This window comes from Neofelis nebulosa, chromosome 13, assembly GCF_028018385.1.
Source record: "Neofelis nebulosa isolate mNeoNeb1 chromosome 13, mNeoNeb1.pri, whole genome shotgun sequence".
Lineage (NCBI taxonomy): Eukaryota > Metazoa > Chordata > Mammalia > Carnivora > Felidae > Neofelis > Neofelis nebulosa.
The window spans coordinates 52,273,395-52,290,891 of NC_080794.1; the positions used below are offsets into that span (position 1 = coordinate 52,273,395).

Here is a 17,497-nt window from a genome sequence, read left to right on the forward strand (position 1 = left end):
TTATTTGCAAGCTGATGTTCTCCATACAGATCCCATCTTTGTATCTACCAACATCCACCAATTGTTTGTGATTAGTAAGTAGTAAAAACAAAATGAAGAATTTTTTCTTTCACAGTATTTTTAATTTTTTTTTTTACATTTATTTATTTTTGAGAGACAAAGACAGAGCACAAGTTGGGGAGGGGCAGAGAGAGGAGACACAGAATCCAGAGCAGGCTCCAGGCTCCGAGCTGTCAGCACAGAACCCGACGCAGGGTTTGAATTCACAAACTGTGAGATCGTGACCTGAGCCAAAGTCAGACACTTAACTGACTGAGCCACCCAGGCGCCCCTCTTTATATGGTATTTTTAAAAGTCTCTCAGCATACTATTTTGAGGTTCACATCAGCGGTTAAAAACTTTTGTGCAAAAAGGGAATACTGAATACAAACTGTTTTCATTATGACAACGAACACAACTCAAGTGATGGTTCATGATGCTTAAAATGGAAAAAAATCAACTAATATAGCTTTAACTGTAAGTATAGTTTATATTTAGTTTCATGTTTGTACATATGCAGTTAACATTATTCTAAAAATAAATCAACAGATCCTGGCACTCCCTGATAATTTCTTCCATTTAAAAGAAGTACATTACAAGATTGAGAAACACTATCTGTAACGAATGAAATTTTCAAAATACATTATGGTACAACTTTTTTCAATATAGAGAAAAAAATAGGAGCTATAGAGACATATGGAACGTTTAAGAACAACTTGTTAAGTATAAATGGAAAAACAGTATAAAACTTGAAGAAACTTGGGGAGCCTGGGTGGCTCAGTTAAGCATCCGACTTCAGCTCAGGTCATGTTCTCACAGCTCGTGAGTTCGAGCCCCGCATCGGACTCTGTGCTGACAGCTCAGAGCCTGGAGCCTGCTTCAGATTCTGTGTCTCCCTCTCTCTTTGACCCTCCCCTGCTTACACTCTGTCTCTGTCTCTGTCTCAAAAATAAACACCCATTTAAAAAAAAAAAAAAAAACTTGAAAAAAACACTGAGAAACTGTGCACAACAAACTAAGTCTCTCAAAGAAAATGAAACCCATTTTCACACAAGTATAGAAAAATCTGTTACGGTTTATAGTTATAAAAAGTTTAAAAGTTTACATGGCTATAGTGCCAAAAAACATATACTCACTCATATTTTAGATATTAGAAAAATAATCTAATAGTTGCCCTTATAGTCTTAAGTGAAATATTGAAAAAAAATAAAAAATGAATGATTGCCAAAATGTAAGATTAATAAATAATCAGACTGCTAGAAGCTATATTAACAGCAATACAAAACAGAATGTTTAATGTATACTTTAATCATTAGGAAACTCAGTTCCCTTTGGGCAAATATAGCTGAAGTCATAATTCTTCCCTGATTTACTTTTAAAGACATTTCAGAAACATGATAATTCTAAAAAATAAAAGAGAAGCTTGGTCGGAAGGAAATTGGATGGGGAATCAAGAAACAAAGGTCTTATTCCTGGTTCTCCAAATTATTCTGTGTGGCTCCAGGCAAGTCATTTACAACTCTCAATTCTTCTACTGGTTTCCTAGTGATGGAATGGAAACCAAGAATGTCTCTTAAGAAAGTTCCTCAGGAAACAAGCATTTTGCATACCAATAATGCTGTCACCTGAGTCTATTAAAGATCAGAAAATGTCTTGGAGGGAGATACAGGGCCCATCTCAAAGAATGACAAACCTGAAGCAAGAAGAGCAAAAACAACTACCTTCAGGTTTTGGGGCCGTGTGAATTTGTTGAGAAGTGCAGTCTGAATGAGCTCCCACCGGCTCCCTGCAGTTCGCTCACCATTCTTTAAGGAAAAGGAAAAACAGATTAAATTATCTGTTGGATCACTGAATCAGCACTCAAATAAGCACACACTAAACTGATTTTCAAAGACTAAAACAACATCTGTTCTGTACTTACCTCATCTTCCACAGGGTACAAGTTTTGTTCTGAACAAGGCATCTTAACATGCTTATTGTCCCACAAATCTTTAAAATGTGTTGGAAAAGGTTTAGGAACTTCTCCTGCTCGCAAAAGGTCTACCTGAAAGAGAGGGAAACAAGAAAACTCTAAGTGCATAAAAACTAGGTATATATTGCACAAAACAACCCAAAGAAAGCAGCCAAAGCAAATGCTATGAAATACAGACCAGCTCCTAGGCAAGAAATCTCAGAAGCCTTCTTCAGCTGTTCCTACTCCTTATCTTCATTTGATCAGCTTCCAAATCATCACGTTTGGTCATTCTAGCTCTACCCCTTCTAGGCCCCTGGTCCTCATTATTGCTTACCTTCTAGGCCCCCATAACTCCAGCTGCTCCCAGACACATTCATCCCCGATTAAGCCCTCATCCCCACTTGGGAACATTATCTTTCTAAAGTATTCCCAGGCTTCTAATCCTACAATGGTTCCCCTCTATGATTCCAAATGAAGTCCCCAGTTTTTAACATCCCCTCTTACCCATACACCATCTGGTTAAACATCTATCATGACCTTCAACACTCAGCTCAATTTTCATTTTCTTTAAGAACTTTTCAAAACTTTTTTTTTTTAATTTTTTTTTTTAACGTTTATTTATTTTTGAGACAGAGAGAGACAGAGCATGAACGGGGGAGGGGCAGAGAGAGAGGGAGACACAGAATCGGAAGCAGGCTCCAGGCTCTGAGCCATCAGCCCAGAGCCCGACGCGGGGCTCAAACTCACGGACCGCAAGATCGTGACCTGAGCTGAAGTCGGACGCTTAACCGACTGAGCCACCCAGGCGCCCCTCAAAACTTTTTAAGGACAGTTTACTCCCTCTTGTTTTATTAGATCATTACATACCAGATCACACCTGTTTTTCCTTCTCCCACTAGACTATAAACTTCTTGAGAATAATAACCATATTAACTGTGGATTCGGAATATTTATGATGAAACCTGACTTATGTGTTTCTGTAAGTATACGTATAGAAATATATACATATGTAAATATATACGTATGTGTACACATACACATATGCTGCTTATAATAAGCATTAAGTAAACGTTTGAGAAATGCGATATTTGAAACATGAAAAATTATACATTTTACTTATTCTGGACACTTCATATAAATGGAATTATACAACATATGGCCTTTTGTGTCTGGCCTCTTTGGCTTGACGTAATGTGTTCAAGGTTCATCCGTGTTGTAGCATGAATTAGTACTTCACTGCAAATAATCAAACCATCACAGTAATATAAAATTTGAACTCTAATATGTTATGAGTGAAAGGTTCGTGGTGTATGAGAATCTATTTCAGACAATTCCAACTTACCGGTGAGCTTAGAGAAGGTTTCCTTGGGGTGCCTAGGTGGTTCAGTCAGTTAAGCATCTGACTCTTGGTGTTGGCTCAAGTCATGACCTCACAGTTTGTGAGTTCAAGGCCTATGTCAAGCCCTTTGCACTGACAGTGCGAAGCCAGCTTGGCATTCTCTCTCTCTACCTCTCTTCTGTGCCCTCAACTCATGCTGTATCTGTCTCTCTCAAAATAAATAAACTTGAAAAAAAATACTAATAAACTCATCAAAAAAAAAAAAAAAAAAAGACTTCCTTGAGGAAATGGCAATTGAGCTGAACTCCAAAGGATAAAAAGAACTAGGAAAAAGAAGAAAGGAAGACTGTTCCTCAAAAAGGGAACAGTTTATAGAAAGGAAGACTATCCAATAAGCACTCAAGAGAAATAAAGTTGTAGGAGAAGACCACCCAGAGAGAGAAGAAAACAGGACCTATGGAAAAGCCTTGAGGAGCTCTAACAATTTTTAACACATATGCCAGAAAAACTAAAGGAATATAATAAATGGCTAAGGAGACAGAAAGAAAACTAGGATTATATGTTATCATAGAAGCCAAAGAACGAGAATAGTCAGAGGAAAGAATTGTCAAGAGTCAATAATTATGCTAAAAGTATTTTCAACTCCAGATGAAGTCCCCAAAGGCGACTTTGTAAAGATATCCCATGTAATCAGAGGTGACAAAACAGGTACCAGTCCAGCTCCACAGACAGGGGAACATATCATATATATGAAAGTATGCTTTGTGTGTGGGCATCTGTATGTGCATATGTGTGTGTATATGTGTTTGTGTGCCTGCATGTGTGTTTATCATGTCTTTAAAGATAATCAAGCACCAAACGACATGCCCCTGCAATTTCAGACTGCCTTTTAAATTTTTTTTAACGTTTATTATTGAGAGACAGAGAGACCCAGAGCATGAGCAGGGGAGGGGTAGAGGGAGAGGGAGACACAGAATTCGAAGCAGGCTTCAGGCTCGTGAGCTATCAGCAAAGCCCCTGACGTGGGGCTCAAACTCACAAATCACAAGATCATGACCTGAGCTGAAGTCGGGTGCCCAACTGACTGAGCCACCCAGGCGCCCCCCCCTTTTTTAATGTTTATTTATTTTGAGAGAGAGAGCACGCATTCAAACATGTGCTAGAGCGGGAAAGGGGCATAGAGAGAAGGAGAGAGAGAATCGCAAACAGTCTCAGAGCTGAGGCTCGATTTCACAAACCACAAGATCATAACCTGAACCGAAATCAAGAGTTGGATGCTTGGCCGCCTGAGCTAACCAGGCGCTTCCAGACTGCCTTACATTTCTAATGGTAAATATCAGCTTTACTTTACTACTTTAAATTTCATAACTATTAATATCTGGCATCTTGGAAATGTAACTTGGGCTGTTTATTTAATAACTATTAATTACATATATATCATATTACCATATTCAGAAAAAAGAATCTAGAAGTTAATCCACCAAAATTCTGAAACAGGACTGAGAGACTTGGATTTTGAGTTATATACTATCACATGAGACCTGCATCTTTTTTTACAATGACCTTGTACTACTTTTATAATAAAAATAAAGATTTTAAAGATTCTAAAAATTCAAACGTCATTGGATATCTAAAAATAAACAGTAATTACAGAGATTAAAAAATGACAGTATAGGATAATTTGGGTTTTCTTTATGGGCAGTGGTATAAAGAAAGGCAGTAAAGTCAAAATATCACTTACCTCCCCAATCTCTTCTCCAAATTTTCCACCAGTAACATCTTGTCAGTCACTCGGCCTTTTCTTAATTTTACCTGCATTTTCCCTCTTCACCCATATTTAAGAATTCACCATATCCTATCAATTTTACCTCAAAACAAAGCAACCAACTATTTTCTTTTTTATTTCCACATTACCCTATCTCAATGATTTTCAAACTTTCTTAAATAGCAGGACTCTTTTTCCCCCTAAGAAATCTGACATTAATTCATTATATTTAAATCAAATAAAACTATTATAATTTTTATAATAACTTTTACTTATGCTAGCATCAATACATGAAATTGAGACTAAGAAATACAAAATTCGAAATTGAAAGCTAGGGATCACAGCTAAAGCTTGTATCAACCTACTACTCAATTTACACTTAAATCTTTCTCAGTATTGGGAATGCAAGCTGGTACAGCCACTCTGGAAAACAGTATGGAGGTTCCTCAAAAAACTGAAAATAGAACTACCCTACACCCCAGCAATTGTACTACTAGGCATTTATCCACGGGATACAGGTGTGCTGTTTCGAAGGGACACATGCACCCCCATGTTTATAGCAGCACTATCAACAATAGCCAAAGTATGGAAAGAGCCCAAATGTCCATCGATAGATGAATGGATAAAGAAGATGTGGTATATATATACAATGGAGTTATTACTTGGCAATCAAAAAGAATGAAATCTTGCCATTTGCAACTATGTGGATGGAACTGGAGGGTATTATGCTAAGTGAAATTAGTCAGAGAAAGACACATATCATATGACTTCACTCATATGAGGACTTTAAGAGACAAAACAGATGAACATAAGGGAAGGGAAACAAAAATAATATATAAACAGGGAGGGGTACAAAACATAAGAGAATCATAGATATGGAGAACATACTGAGGATTACTGGAGGGATTGTAGGAGGGGGGATGGGCTAAATGGGTAAGAGGCACTAAGGAATCTACTCCTGAAATCAGTATTGCACTATATGCTAATTTGGATGTAAATTTTAAAAAATAAAAAATAAAATTAAAAAGAAAGAAAGAAAGAAAATCTCTTTCACAGTATTAAGAAAATTCTATTCACTAACCTAAATAGTTTCAAATGGTAATTTTTTTTTGTTAAAATATTGTTGTTTTTTGTTAAAATATATTAAGCATTTTCAAGTTTGAGTGTGTTTGTTCTTTTATTACAGGTTTTTCAGTTAAAAATATAATTTAGAAAACACATGTTGTGTCAAATTTCCTAAGAACCCCTGAGCCACTTTAACGCAGCACAATTTGATAATTATAGTCCCCTTCCTTTTCGTTTCTTACCTGCTAGCTTACTTTCTGTAGTTTCTTTTTTGAAGAAACAACTTCATTGAGGTAGATAAAGTTTACCGATTTTAAGAGCTCTTAACATCCCTTATCTGTTTCCAATGGATCCTCACTTCCATTTTCCTTACACACAGCTGTGTGATTAATCTTGCTACAGTAATAACTATTGTGTGCACAGACCTTTTATCAATTTCCAATACCTACAGACTCAAGTCCAATTCCTGGCACTTGAACCCCTCTATGATATGGACCCAATCCACTTTTCAAGTCTTTATCTTCCACCATTCCCCATCCAAACTCTAAGCTCTAACAAACCAATTATTTTCAATGTCTAAAACAAATAGTTTTTCAACCACACAGAGCTGTTTGTTTTTTTTTTTATTTTTATTTTTGAGAGAGAAAGAGAGGAGGGGCAGAGAGAGAGGGAGACACAGAACATGAAGTAGGCTCCAGGCTCTGAGCTGTCAGCACAGAGTCTGATGCTAGGCTCGAACTCACAAACTGCAAGATCATAACCTGAAGTGAAGTTGGGTCCTTAACTAACTGAGCCACCCAGGATCCCCACTACATAGCCCTTTTTTATAAAGGTTATGTATCTGTCTTGGAATTCTCTTGACTTACTAACTCCCCCTCAGAAATGTCTGGTCATCTTTTATTTATTTTTTTTTTAACTTTTTTAATGTTTATTTATTTTTGAGACAGGGAGAGACAGAGCATGACCGGGGGAGGGGAAGAGAGAGAGGGAGACACAGAATCTGAAACAGGCTCCAGGCTCTGAGCTGTCAGCACAGAGCCCGACGCGGGGCTTGAACTCACAGACCGCAAGATCATGACCTGAGCCGAAGTCGGATGCTTAACCGACTCAGCCACCCAGGCGCCCCTGTCTGGTCATCTTTTAGAGCTCAGTTCAAACTCCACAACCTGTTCAATGTTACTTCCACCTATAACCATGAAAAAGAATTCTATACTTCAAAATATCTAATCACATCTAGACTAAGTTGTATAATAGCAGAGATTTTTTAGGTAGTTCCTGTGAAATCTAATATAGAGACTAAAAAGTGAGATGACTATTTAAAACGACCCAATGAGTGACAGAAATCTAAAATTGGATTATAATGATGGTTGCCTAACTCAGTAAATTACCTAAGTATCACTGAAATGAGTGAGCACTTAAAATGGGTAAATTGTATCTACCTCAATAAAGTTGTTTCTTCAAAAAGAAGCTACAGAAAGTAAAAAGAGGATACCAGGGACTAGTGAGAAATGGAAAGTTATTGTTTAGCAGGTACACTTTCTGTGTGGGATAATAAAAAATTTCTGGAAATGAATACTGGTAATAATTGTACAACATTGTGAATGTACCCAATGCCATGAAATGGACACTAAAAATGGCTAAAAGGGTAAACTGTATATTATGTATATTTAACCACAATTTTAATTTTTTTTTTTTTTTTTTTTTTACTTTTGAGAGTGAGACAGGATGTGAGTGCAGGAGGGGCAGAGAAAGAGGGAGACACAGAATCTGAAACAGGCTCCAGGCTCTGAGCTGTCAGCACAGTCAGACGTGGGGCTCAAACCCACAAACCGAGAGATGACGACCCGAGCCGAAGTCGGGAGCTTAACCGACTGAGCCACCCAGGCGCCCCTAACGACAATTCTTAAAAATGAGGTTGGTTTTAGACATGTTGAGTTCGAGACACCTCTGGAATAGTGATGGTGATGCCTAGAATAATCTAGAGCTCAGAAAAGAGGGCAAAACTAGAAAATGATTTGAGGATACTGAACCATACACAATTTTGAACTTTAGGGACTAACCCATTAGAGATTAACCCACTACCTAACAAATAGTGGGTGCTCAACAAATACTGTCAATTGAATTTAAAACAAAAAGAAAGAAAAGAATCCAGTGACTTAAAAAAAAAAATACTGAAAAAGTCAATTGCCTTATGACCTGACAATAATTCATCTTATGGATGTATTAAGTACTGCATTAAGAAAGCTATTGTTATATTTCTCCAATCTATAGACTTCTTGGTACTTTGTGAAGAAAAAAGAAACAGTTTCTGTGCCTTGGGCCTGTTTTTCACATCAACAAGTACTGCAATAAATGAAGACTAAAGAGTCTTCTCTCCTTATAGGTAAGAGGAAATACCTACCCGAATAGTTACTGTATGATTAGCAGATGGTCTCAAGAGAGGCAGCCGGTTCCCACACCGAGGCATTCTTCTCATATCCTCAATAGGAGTTCCAAGCCATTTCTTATCTGGAGAAAGGTGAGGTGGAATGTATTTAGGTATCTTCCTTTCTGTCCTTTGATGCTTGATTTCACATTGTTCTTTTCTAAGGTCAAAACAAACGTATTCAGTCACAAATCTGCCTATTTAAATTTCCTTAGGTACACAAGTATAAAACTTACCCAGAATGTTATTGTTTAAAAACGTCCCAGACTTGCTATCTCTCCTTGGTATTTACAATCAAAAGAAAAACTAATAAAACATAGTAAAACTGAAGAGCTTATTTTCAAGTCTATGGAAGCAATTTATTTTTAAATTTTTTTTTCAATGTTTATTTTTTTGAGAGAGAGAGAGACAGAGCACAAGCAGGGGAGGGGCAGAGAGAGAGGGAGACACGGAATCTGAAGCAGGCTCCAGGCTTTGAGATGTCAGCACAGAGCCCAATGCGGGGCTGAAACTCATGAACCATGAGATCATGCCCTGAGTCAAAGTTGGCTGCTTAATTGACTGAGCCACCCAGGCACCCCACGAATTTCTGAACACATAAAATCGCCTTCCAAAAAAAACCTGACCATGTAAGAATATGAGCACTGCCAAATGAGGCACGGTTCACAGTGTCAGCTACTTCTCAGGTCTCTAGACAACAATTTTCAGCAAAGTGAGCTTATTGTGGCACATGTGATAGAAAATATCACAAATTATGGAGATTAAGATTCCAAATGGAATAACTGCAAAAATGTAAGCTTTGTAATCAGACAGACTCAGCTTTAAATCTCAGCGTTACTACCCACAAGTTATAATTTCAGTGAATTCTCTAATTCAAATCTCAGCTTTCTCATTTATGAAGTACAACATCACCTGCCTGCACATCAGAGCATTAGAGGAGAAAATGCAGTATTAATGGCCTAGAAAAATGGCTAAACAGAAGCTACTATCAACCTCATATTTTTAAATTCTGATTATCCCCACAAATTTCAGAAGGAAGATCATGAAACTAAAAAAGTCCAATTAACAATATTTATTTACTTCTTGTTTTCTGTCCCTGATCTTTTTGAATCTAGGTTTAAATTTAGCATTAACATGGGGTGTCTGGGAGGCTCAGATGGTTAAGCTCCCAACTTTGCCTCAGGTCATGATCTCATGGTTTTTGAATTTGAGCCCCACATTAGGCTCTGTGCTGACAGCTCAGAGCCTGGAGCCTGCTTCAGATTCTGTGTCTCCCTCTCTCTCTGCCTCTCCCCTGTTCCCAACTCTGTCTCTCTATCTCTCCAAAATAAACATTTTTAAAAAATTACGTATTTATCGTAAAGTTAAAAAGAAACCAACTATTTCTTTGCTTCAATCTAAACCATAACTCTGTTAAACCCCCTTACAAAATTATAAAATGTATTACACTATTGGAGACACTCTTGTGGAAAAAAATTACCTTTTGTCATCTACTTTAGGCAGTCTCATGAAATGATCTGTGATTTTAGTATCCTTTTTTCCATGTTGCTTGGAATTCCTGCATTCTACATTTAGGCTAGAAATACTTCCAGATGGTTTGGCATTTAAATCATTCATTCCACTGCGAGTCTCTCCTCCTTCAAATTGAAAATGTAATTGAATTTCACCTCCTTTAGAAGAGGACAGTTTCCTCAATTCAGTGTCGGCTTCTCTTGCTTGGAACCTTGAAGGTTTACCAGCTGTTTGGGAGGAATTGCTATCTTCTTGCTCATCAAAACCTGGACTTGTCTCTTCATCTGCCTCTGAGTCCTGACAACTATTTTTGGAATTATCTACATCCATTGGTGACTCAGGTTCACTTTCTTTCTCAAATGGAGGAGAATTTCCTAAGCTACTCTCCTGTCTACTCAATTTGTTGACATTTTTCAGTCCACTACCAGCATCTTCAGAGCCGATGTCTGACAAGGGACTCTCTGGCACCACATCTATCTCTTCCGGCTGACAACCTGCACAGTCTTCTACAGGATGGCAAGACTTGCTGCACTTCTGGTGGCTTCTGGCTTCTCTGGCCTGTTCATCTTCTGTGGTCTGCTTTGCATTTGCAAACTTTACAGGTGTCAAAAATTGCTGATTATCTCTACTCTCCTCACTATCTGTGTCACTGTGATCGTTTCGGGGTGACTGATCATTAGCATTACTGAACTGCTCTGGTATCAGAGTTACTGTCGAAGATTCACTTTCCAAAAGCCGCTCTGTATGTTTCCCTTCATTTTGCCACTTACACATAGCTGCAGTCTGATGCTGGTTCAAATATTGTGTACTTTTTTCAACAGGTGATTTATCAAGACTTAGTTGAGAAACATTTTCTAATTTTTCCACATTATGTTGATAAAAGTTATCTTTTTGTACAGAACTCATCATGGATTCCAGTCTTGTGTTATTGTTTTCTTTACTGTGCAAACTACAACAGAATAGAAAGAACTAATGAGGCAATAGAACTTGATACAATAGAAAGAACTTATAAAAAAATCACTTATCCAACCACACAACCACACTACCACTACCATAGTAATAATTAAACTACTTGTGATTACCTAAACACAGAACATGCTCTTTCATGACTCCATCACTTGGTACATATGCCTGTAATGCCCTTTTCCCAACTCATGCCTGGGAAACACCTACTCTTCCTTTAAATGTTAAACTGGACTCACCTCCTGGCAGGCCTTCCTGCAAAGGTGAAGCTGATTGTCCTATATACTAACTACCACTGTTCTGTTTATATAAGACAGTCAAGTCTTATTTATCACACTATGTAATGATTGTGTATTTTTGAGTATGCCACCACCACTATACTCTATCTTAGAAACAGAGACTATTCCTCTTTCATCTTTGTATTTCAAGTATATAGGACAGTCCCTGATACATTAGACTCTAAAACACTATTATTTGTAATCTGAAAGAATGAATAAATGTAAAGAAAAGTGGGATCAAGCAAGGAGAAAAAGCATGAAGCAAGATAAAACATTCATGTATCATGTTATTCATTTCTCTGTATAGGTATGTTTCTATACCTTTCTGCTTCAGCTGTCTTGATTCCTTTAGTGTCCATCCAACTGGTAATAGTCTTTTGTTTGAAAACTGTAAAAAAAAAAAAAAAAAAAAGACACACACACAGACACACACACACACACACACACACACCAAAACAATTATGTATATGCATACATGCCTTCAAAGAGAAAATACCTATAGCAGCATTTATACACATAAGCCATTGTGCTAGGTTCTGTGGGTTAAACAGAGATTAATCATTCCTGCCACACTCAAGTAATGGGAGATAAGACAGAAATATTATATAAATGCATCTGGCATAGAGTAGTAAGCAACATGCCCCTAAAAGAGCTGGTATGGACTAATGGGTGAGAATTCAGGCTCTGTAATCAAACGACTTGGATTCAAATCCTAGTGCTCCCATTAGATTCCTAAGCAACTTTGTGAGGAATCATTTTTCTGTGTCTCAGATTCCTTATTTGTAAACATGCAAATTAACAGTACCTCTCCTGGGGTTATTATGAGGTTTAAATGAAATAGCATGCAAGATGTTTAAGGCACAAACTGGTATACGATCAATAAATAGTTCTTAACTAACTTAAGTTAGTTCTTAACTACCTTAGTATTAAATGAGATTAAAAGGAATTAAAGTATTTCTGAGAAAAGACTTTAGGGAACTAGAATAGGTAGAACAGTCTGATAAATAGGGGTTGAATTGTGCCTTGAAGAATAAATGTAGTCACAAAGGGAAATCATAAGCAAAGGCATCAATGGCAAGGAAAAATAAAGAACTTAAAAAGAAATCAACACAAAATATGATTGAAAAGTCCGCTACCACAAAGAGGTATGAAAAAGTGTTAAGTTACACTCAGAGCTGTAATTCCAGAATTCAAATCTAAGAGGCTGTCAGTCATGCATGATAGATAGCCTGGAGCGCAAATCTGAAGGGGCAAGAAGGAAGACCCTATTGATAGAAACCAGCAAGGAAGCTATTGGTGTTAAGTCAGAGGTTCCCAAACCATCTGAATCATCAACGGGCTGATAATTAATGGATCCCAGGGCTAGACCCCAGGCCTACTGAATCAATCTATATATGTGATGATGGAGTCAACAAAAGAAGCTAGAATCTGTATTTTTTTCAAAAGGTGACTCAGATGATCAGCAACTAGGTTGGAGAACTAATGGTCAAAGGCCAAAACTAGTCCTTGTGAGAATAGAGAATAAAAGTTGAGAAATGAGAGTCATTACAGACTTCATAATGATAGAAGTTAAAGGTGACACTGAGCTTTAAGTTTGAGAGACTTAAAAGATAGTTACAGCATTAAGTAAAAATGTAGGAAATATAAGACAACTGGATTTAGAGGAAAATATGATTTGGTCAAATGTGAACATACTAAATTTGAGATGCTGAAGAGCTGACTAGATAGAAATGACCAGCAGACAATAGCAAAGGTAGAAGTGGTAACTCAGTTGAAGAAATGCAACACAAATAAATGTAAACCACAGTTTACATAAGCATTAGAAATAAGCATGCTTTCAAAATTAACTAAACTATGGATTAAATGTATGTAATATTTTAGAATAATAAGATATAAAATCTTAAACATTCTCAACTATTCCCCAAACTGCAATGTAAGAATCTAGGCACCTTAAGTCATAGACTCATTTTTATTTGCTTAGGTCTTCTCAAATACCATAATGTGAGCAAAACAGATGTTGTCCTAAATATATGAAAATATACAGCTTTATCACTATATTTGAGTCCCATATAATTCATTCCTTACATAAAATACTAACATTCCAACTAAAATTCTTCGATTAGCATTTTAAAAAGTTTCTATCACAAAAAGTATTATATTTGATATTCCTTATTAAATACCACTATTTTAGTGCTTTTATTAAGTTAGCACTTCTACAGAAAATCAGGCTTCAGACAAAAAATTGGTTTCAATCAGAAGAGGATGAACAACTTGATTCTGAGACTTCTTCTGTAGTTCCATCTTTCTCTATTTAATTTCATTATATCAAACACAAGTATAGAATATCCTCAAATTACAAACCAGCAGGGAGCCAAAACTTCACTTTTTGAGTCAGTGTAGAATTTAAAACACCTTTTGGGGCACCTGGGTGACTCAATCAATTAAGCATCTAACTCTTGATTTTGGCTCAGGTCATGATCTCATGGTTTGTGAGACCAAGCTCCGTGTAGGGCTCTGCGCTGACAGAACAGAGCTTGCTTGGGGTTCTCTCCTTCTCTCTTGCTCTCTTTCTCTCTCAAAATAAATAAATATTTAAAAAATAAAACATCTTTCTCCATAAATATAAGGATTAAATGGTATGCAATAGCTAGGTTCCTATAATAGACATAAACACAAAGCATAGCACTATAAAGGCAAGTCTAGAGAACCGAAAGACTACATACATCATTTCATAAGAAACTATGAAGTGTTCTCCTACAGCTCTGACATGAGAATGTATTCTCTCTCCAGTTTTAAGTTTCCTAGTATAAACAAACTGAGGGTTGATGGGGGGTGGGAGGGAGGGGAGGGTGGGTGATGGGTATTGAGGAGGGCACCTTTTGGGATGAGCACTGGGTGTTGAAACCAATTTGACAATAAATTTCATATATTGAAAAAATAAAAAATAAAAAAATAGTTTCCTAGTATAATTCCTGAAGCCTGAGAACAGGATAAAAGAGGAGCAAGAGGTGAGGAACCAGTATTTCCTGATAATAAAACATTCCTTAATCCTTCTGAGAGCCCTACTTCTCTTTCCAATACCACTACTCTAGCTTCCAAAGGTTTCTTTTGCAAAATTTCACAGGACTGCTTCAGAGTTTTACCCATTATTACCAAAATGAGCATAAAATTATGCTTCCCACATTACCTGGGAACTTCTTTCTTTTTACTAGAAATAATCACAGCAAGCAAAAAGGAGGGTAAAAGAGGTGATGAAAAAGATAAAAGATCTGGAGTCAAGATCTTGGACTGAGATCTTTGCTCAGTCACTTAACTGGTACTTTACTTCTTTGGGCTTCACTTCTATTTCCTCACCTATTAAATAGGATTAACAATAAATACGTACTTCCAGGCTTATGTAGATCAATGAGAGAAAATATGAAGTGTCCAGTCTCACAAAGTAGAAACTCAACAATTCACCCAATCTCATTTTCACGGATATCAGCAGTCCTCCAACTTTATTCTGACTTCACACCATTTACACTTAATCTCAGAACATCACTCAGTAACCACTGTGTTAGTGTCAATTAGCATATCAAATAGGTGCTATAGACACAAGCAAAAGACACAAAATGCTTTGAAATTCACCTGCATTTCAAAGGAACACCTCAAAAGTCTCTTTATCAGCAGCAAGATAAGGTATGGGAAGGAAGGGTGCGGAGAGACCAAAAAGTGATGGACAGGGGGAGTTCTGAGATGAGGAAAGAGGTCTGATGATGCTTTTGACAGCACTGAGGCTGAAGGAATGATTCAAGGGAAGGGAGACAAACCAGCTCCAGTCCCCCCACAACCACCACCACCCATCACTGACCTACACTTGGACCATGCCTGGAGCAGGGAGAGAAGCTCTAGGTAGCTATAAAAGGCAGAAAAGGGGAGCTGCCATCAGAATGTGAATAGCACCCTGAGTTCTATGCAGGGTTTGCAGTTTTCGACCAATAGAATATGCCCAGGAAGGTAAATAACACAAAATTTAAAGATGTTGAACGAACATCCATTTCCTTTTCTCATCTACTTCTCCTAGGATGACTATATATTAAAATTTTAAATACCACATTCCTAAAGAATTCCAAATTTGAAACAGTAGTTTTTGTTTAGACTGTGAACATTTGTTAACTGGTGTCCTGTGCCCAGTATACACAAATAGTAACACATAATAAAGTACAGCCCAAGTTTTAATTTGGTTCCTCTTCTGCAGAAATCTGCAGGAAATAAGAAGATTCAACCAAGAGGACTGACTGCCTCCCTCCACTTGCAACTAACTCTTCCACCTTTATATGGAAATCAGCCTCTCAGATAGGTTCAGATACAGTACTTGGAGGTCACCCTCAGTGCCCCTCCCCTCCACTCTCCATCACCAAGTTCCCTGAAATCTTCCTAAATCTTAAATCCATTCCTTCCTCTCCATCTTCAAAATAGCACCAATATCAAAAGAACAGGTACATCACTTTGGACAAGAGTATTTATTTCCTATAACTGGTCTCCTGGTCTAGTCTTGACTTTCTCTAACCCAGTGTTACACAAACTACAATGGACTTTTTTTAACAAAATACATACAACATAAGAATGCATCATATATAATAGGTATTATTTCATGAAACATGTTTGTAATAAATATGGCATATTTACTCAGTTCATAGATTTCCTACTGTTTGTACCAGGTGAAATTTATACAGCAGACCGCAGTCAGAGAAGTCCAAAGGCCACTAAGGCCATCTTTTCTAAAATACTCACCAAATGTTATCTCCCTTCTTAAAAGCTTTTTAGTGGCCCTCCATTAACCACAGAATAAAGTCTAAACTTCTTGAAATCGCACTAAAGTTTGTCCGTAACAAGCTCTGCCCCTCTTCTTGGACTCACCTCCAGTCACTCCTGTCATCCTGTGCTCCAGTCCTACCACTTTTGCACATGCCATTCCCTCTGCCTATTTAATTCTTTCTCTCCTTGATCTACACGGTAAATCCTGCTTATCCTTCAATATTTAGTTCAGGTGTACTCCCCACTGCCTCTAAGTCCTGAGAAAACTAAGTTTATATCATTCACCTGAAGACTGCCTGATCTCTGTCCAGTTGACCAATGCATCACTGTTGAGCAATGCATCCTTTTTGAAATGCTCTTTCCTGCAGGACACAACAAAAGCCAAGATTTTCTCCTACTTTTCTGGCTACTTCTCTTCAGTCTACTCTTAAATGATGGTGTTCCTAAAGTTTCTGTCCTAGGTCGCCTTTATTTTCTCTACATGCTGTATATGATCTGATCTACTTCCATAGCACCGATCACCACGTTTATACCAAGAATCCCCAAATCTGTATTTCCAGCAAGATATATTTCTTATGAGATACAAAATACATATCCCATTCTCTCCGAATCCATCCACTTCTCCCCTTTCCTACCGCCCACAACCAAGTATAAACCATCATTATCTCCCACCTACACTAACTCCTTTAGTCTTGGGCCTGCGCTTCTGCTCCCTTTCAATACATGCTTCATTTTCTACACATCAGCCAGAGACCTTGAAAAAAGAAAGAAAAAAGGTGTGTGTGTGTGTGTGTGTGTGTGTGTGTGTGTGTGTGTGTGTAAACATGCATGCACACGCATGTGTGTAAAGTCACTCCCCTACTAAAAACCCATTAAAAGCTTCGGGTTGCCCTCAGAGATAAAACCCTTAGCATTCAAAACCCTTAGCATTACCTGTATGTCCCAGTGTGATCTGATCTTTGCCTACCTCTCTGCAGCCCTATCTCTCACTACTCTCCCCTGTTGACAGTATGCATCAGCTATACTTCAGGAACCCTCCCTTACTTCCTCTTTTTTAGCTAACTCTTCAACATTCTTCACTCTTCAAAATAAGCATTTCATCTTCTGGGAGAATATCTTTGATCCCACAGACTGGATTAAGTACTTCTGACTCTTGGGGTGCCTGGGTGGCTCAGTTGGTTAAGCATCTGACTTCGGCTCAGGTCATGATCTCGTGGTTCATGGGTTTGTACCCATGAGCCCTGTACCCGGCTCTGTGCTGAGAGCTCAGAGCCTGGAACCTGCCTTGGATTCTGTCTCTCCCTCTCTCTCTCTGGCCCTCCCTCGAGCTCTGTCTCTCTCTCAAAAATAAACATTTTTT

The 17,497-nt window shown here is 37.7% G+C and overlaps 1 protein-coding gene across 7 annotated transcripts in view; it reads right to left on the reverse strand.

The window, feature by feature from the left end:
- PARG (poly(ADP-ribose) glycohydrolase) overlaps positions 1–17,497 on the reverse strand; it is a 132,650-nt gene that overhangs the window by 114,101 nt on the left and 1,052 nt on the right. For 5 of the 7 annotated variants that reach the window (XM_058697015.1, XM_058697014.1, XM_058697013.1 and 2 more), the window contains exons 2-6: positions 11,662–11,728; positions 10,068–11,048; positions 8,560–8,747; positions 1,961–2,079; positions 1,761–1,844 (exon numbers count right to left, since the gene is read on the reverse strand). In XM_058697015.1, coding sequence (XP_058552998.1) covers positions 1,761–1,844; positions 1,961–2,079; positions 8,560–8,747; positions 10,068–11,048; positions 11,662–11,699 — 1,410 coding nt within the window. In that variant the 5' untranslated portion in view covers positions 11,700–11,728. The remainder of the gene's footprint in view (positions 1–1,760; positions 1,845–1,960; positions 2,080–8,559; positions 8,748–10,067; positions 11,049–11,661; positions 11,729–17,497) is intronic. The other 2 variants (XM_058697018.1, XM_058697017.1) reach the window with 1 other exon arrangement.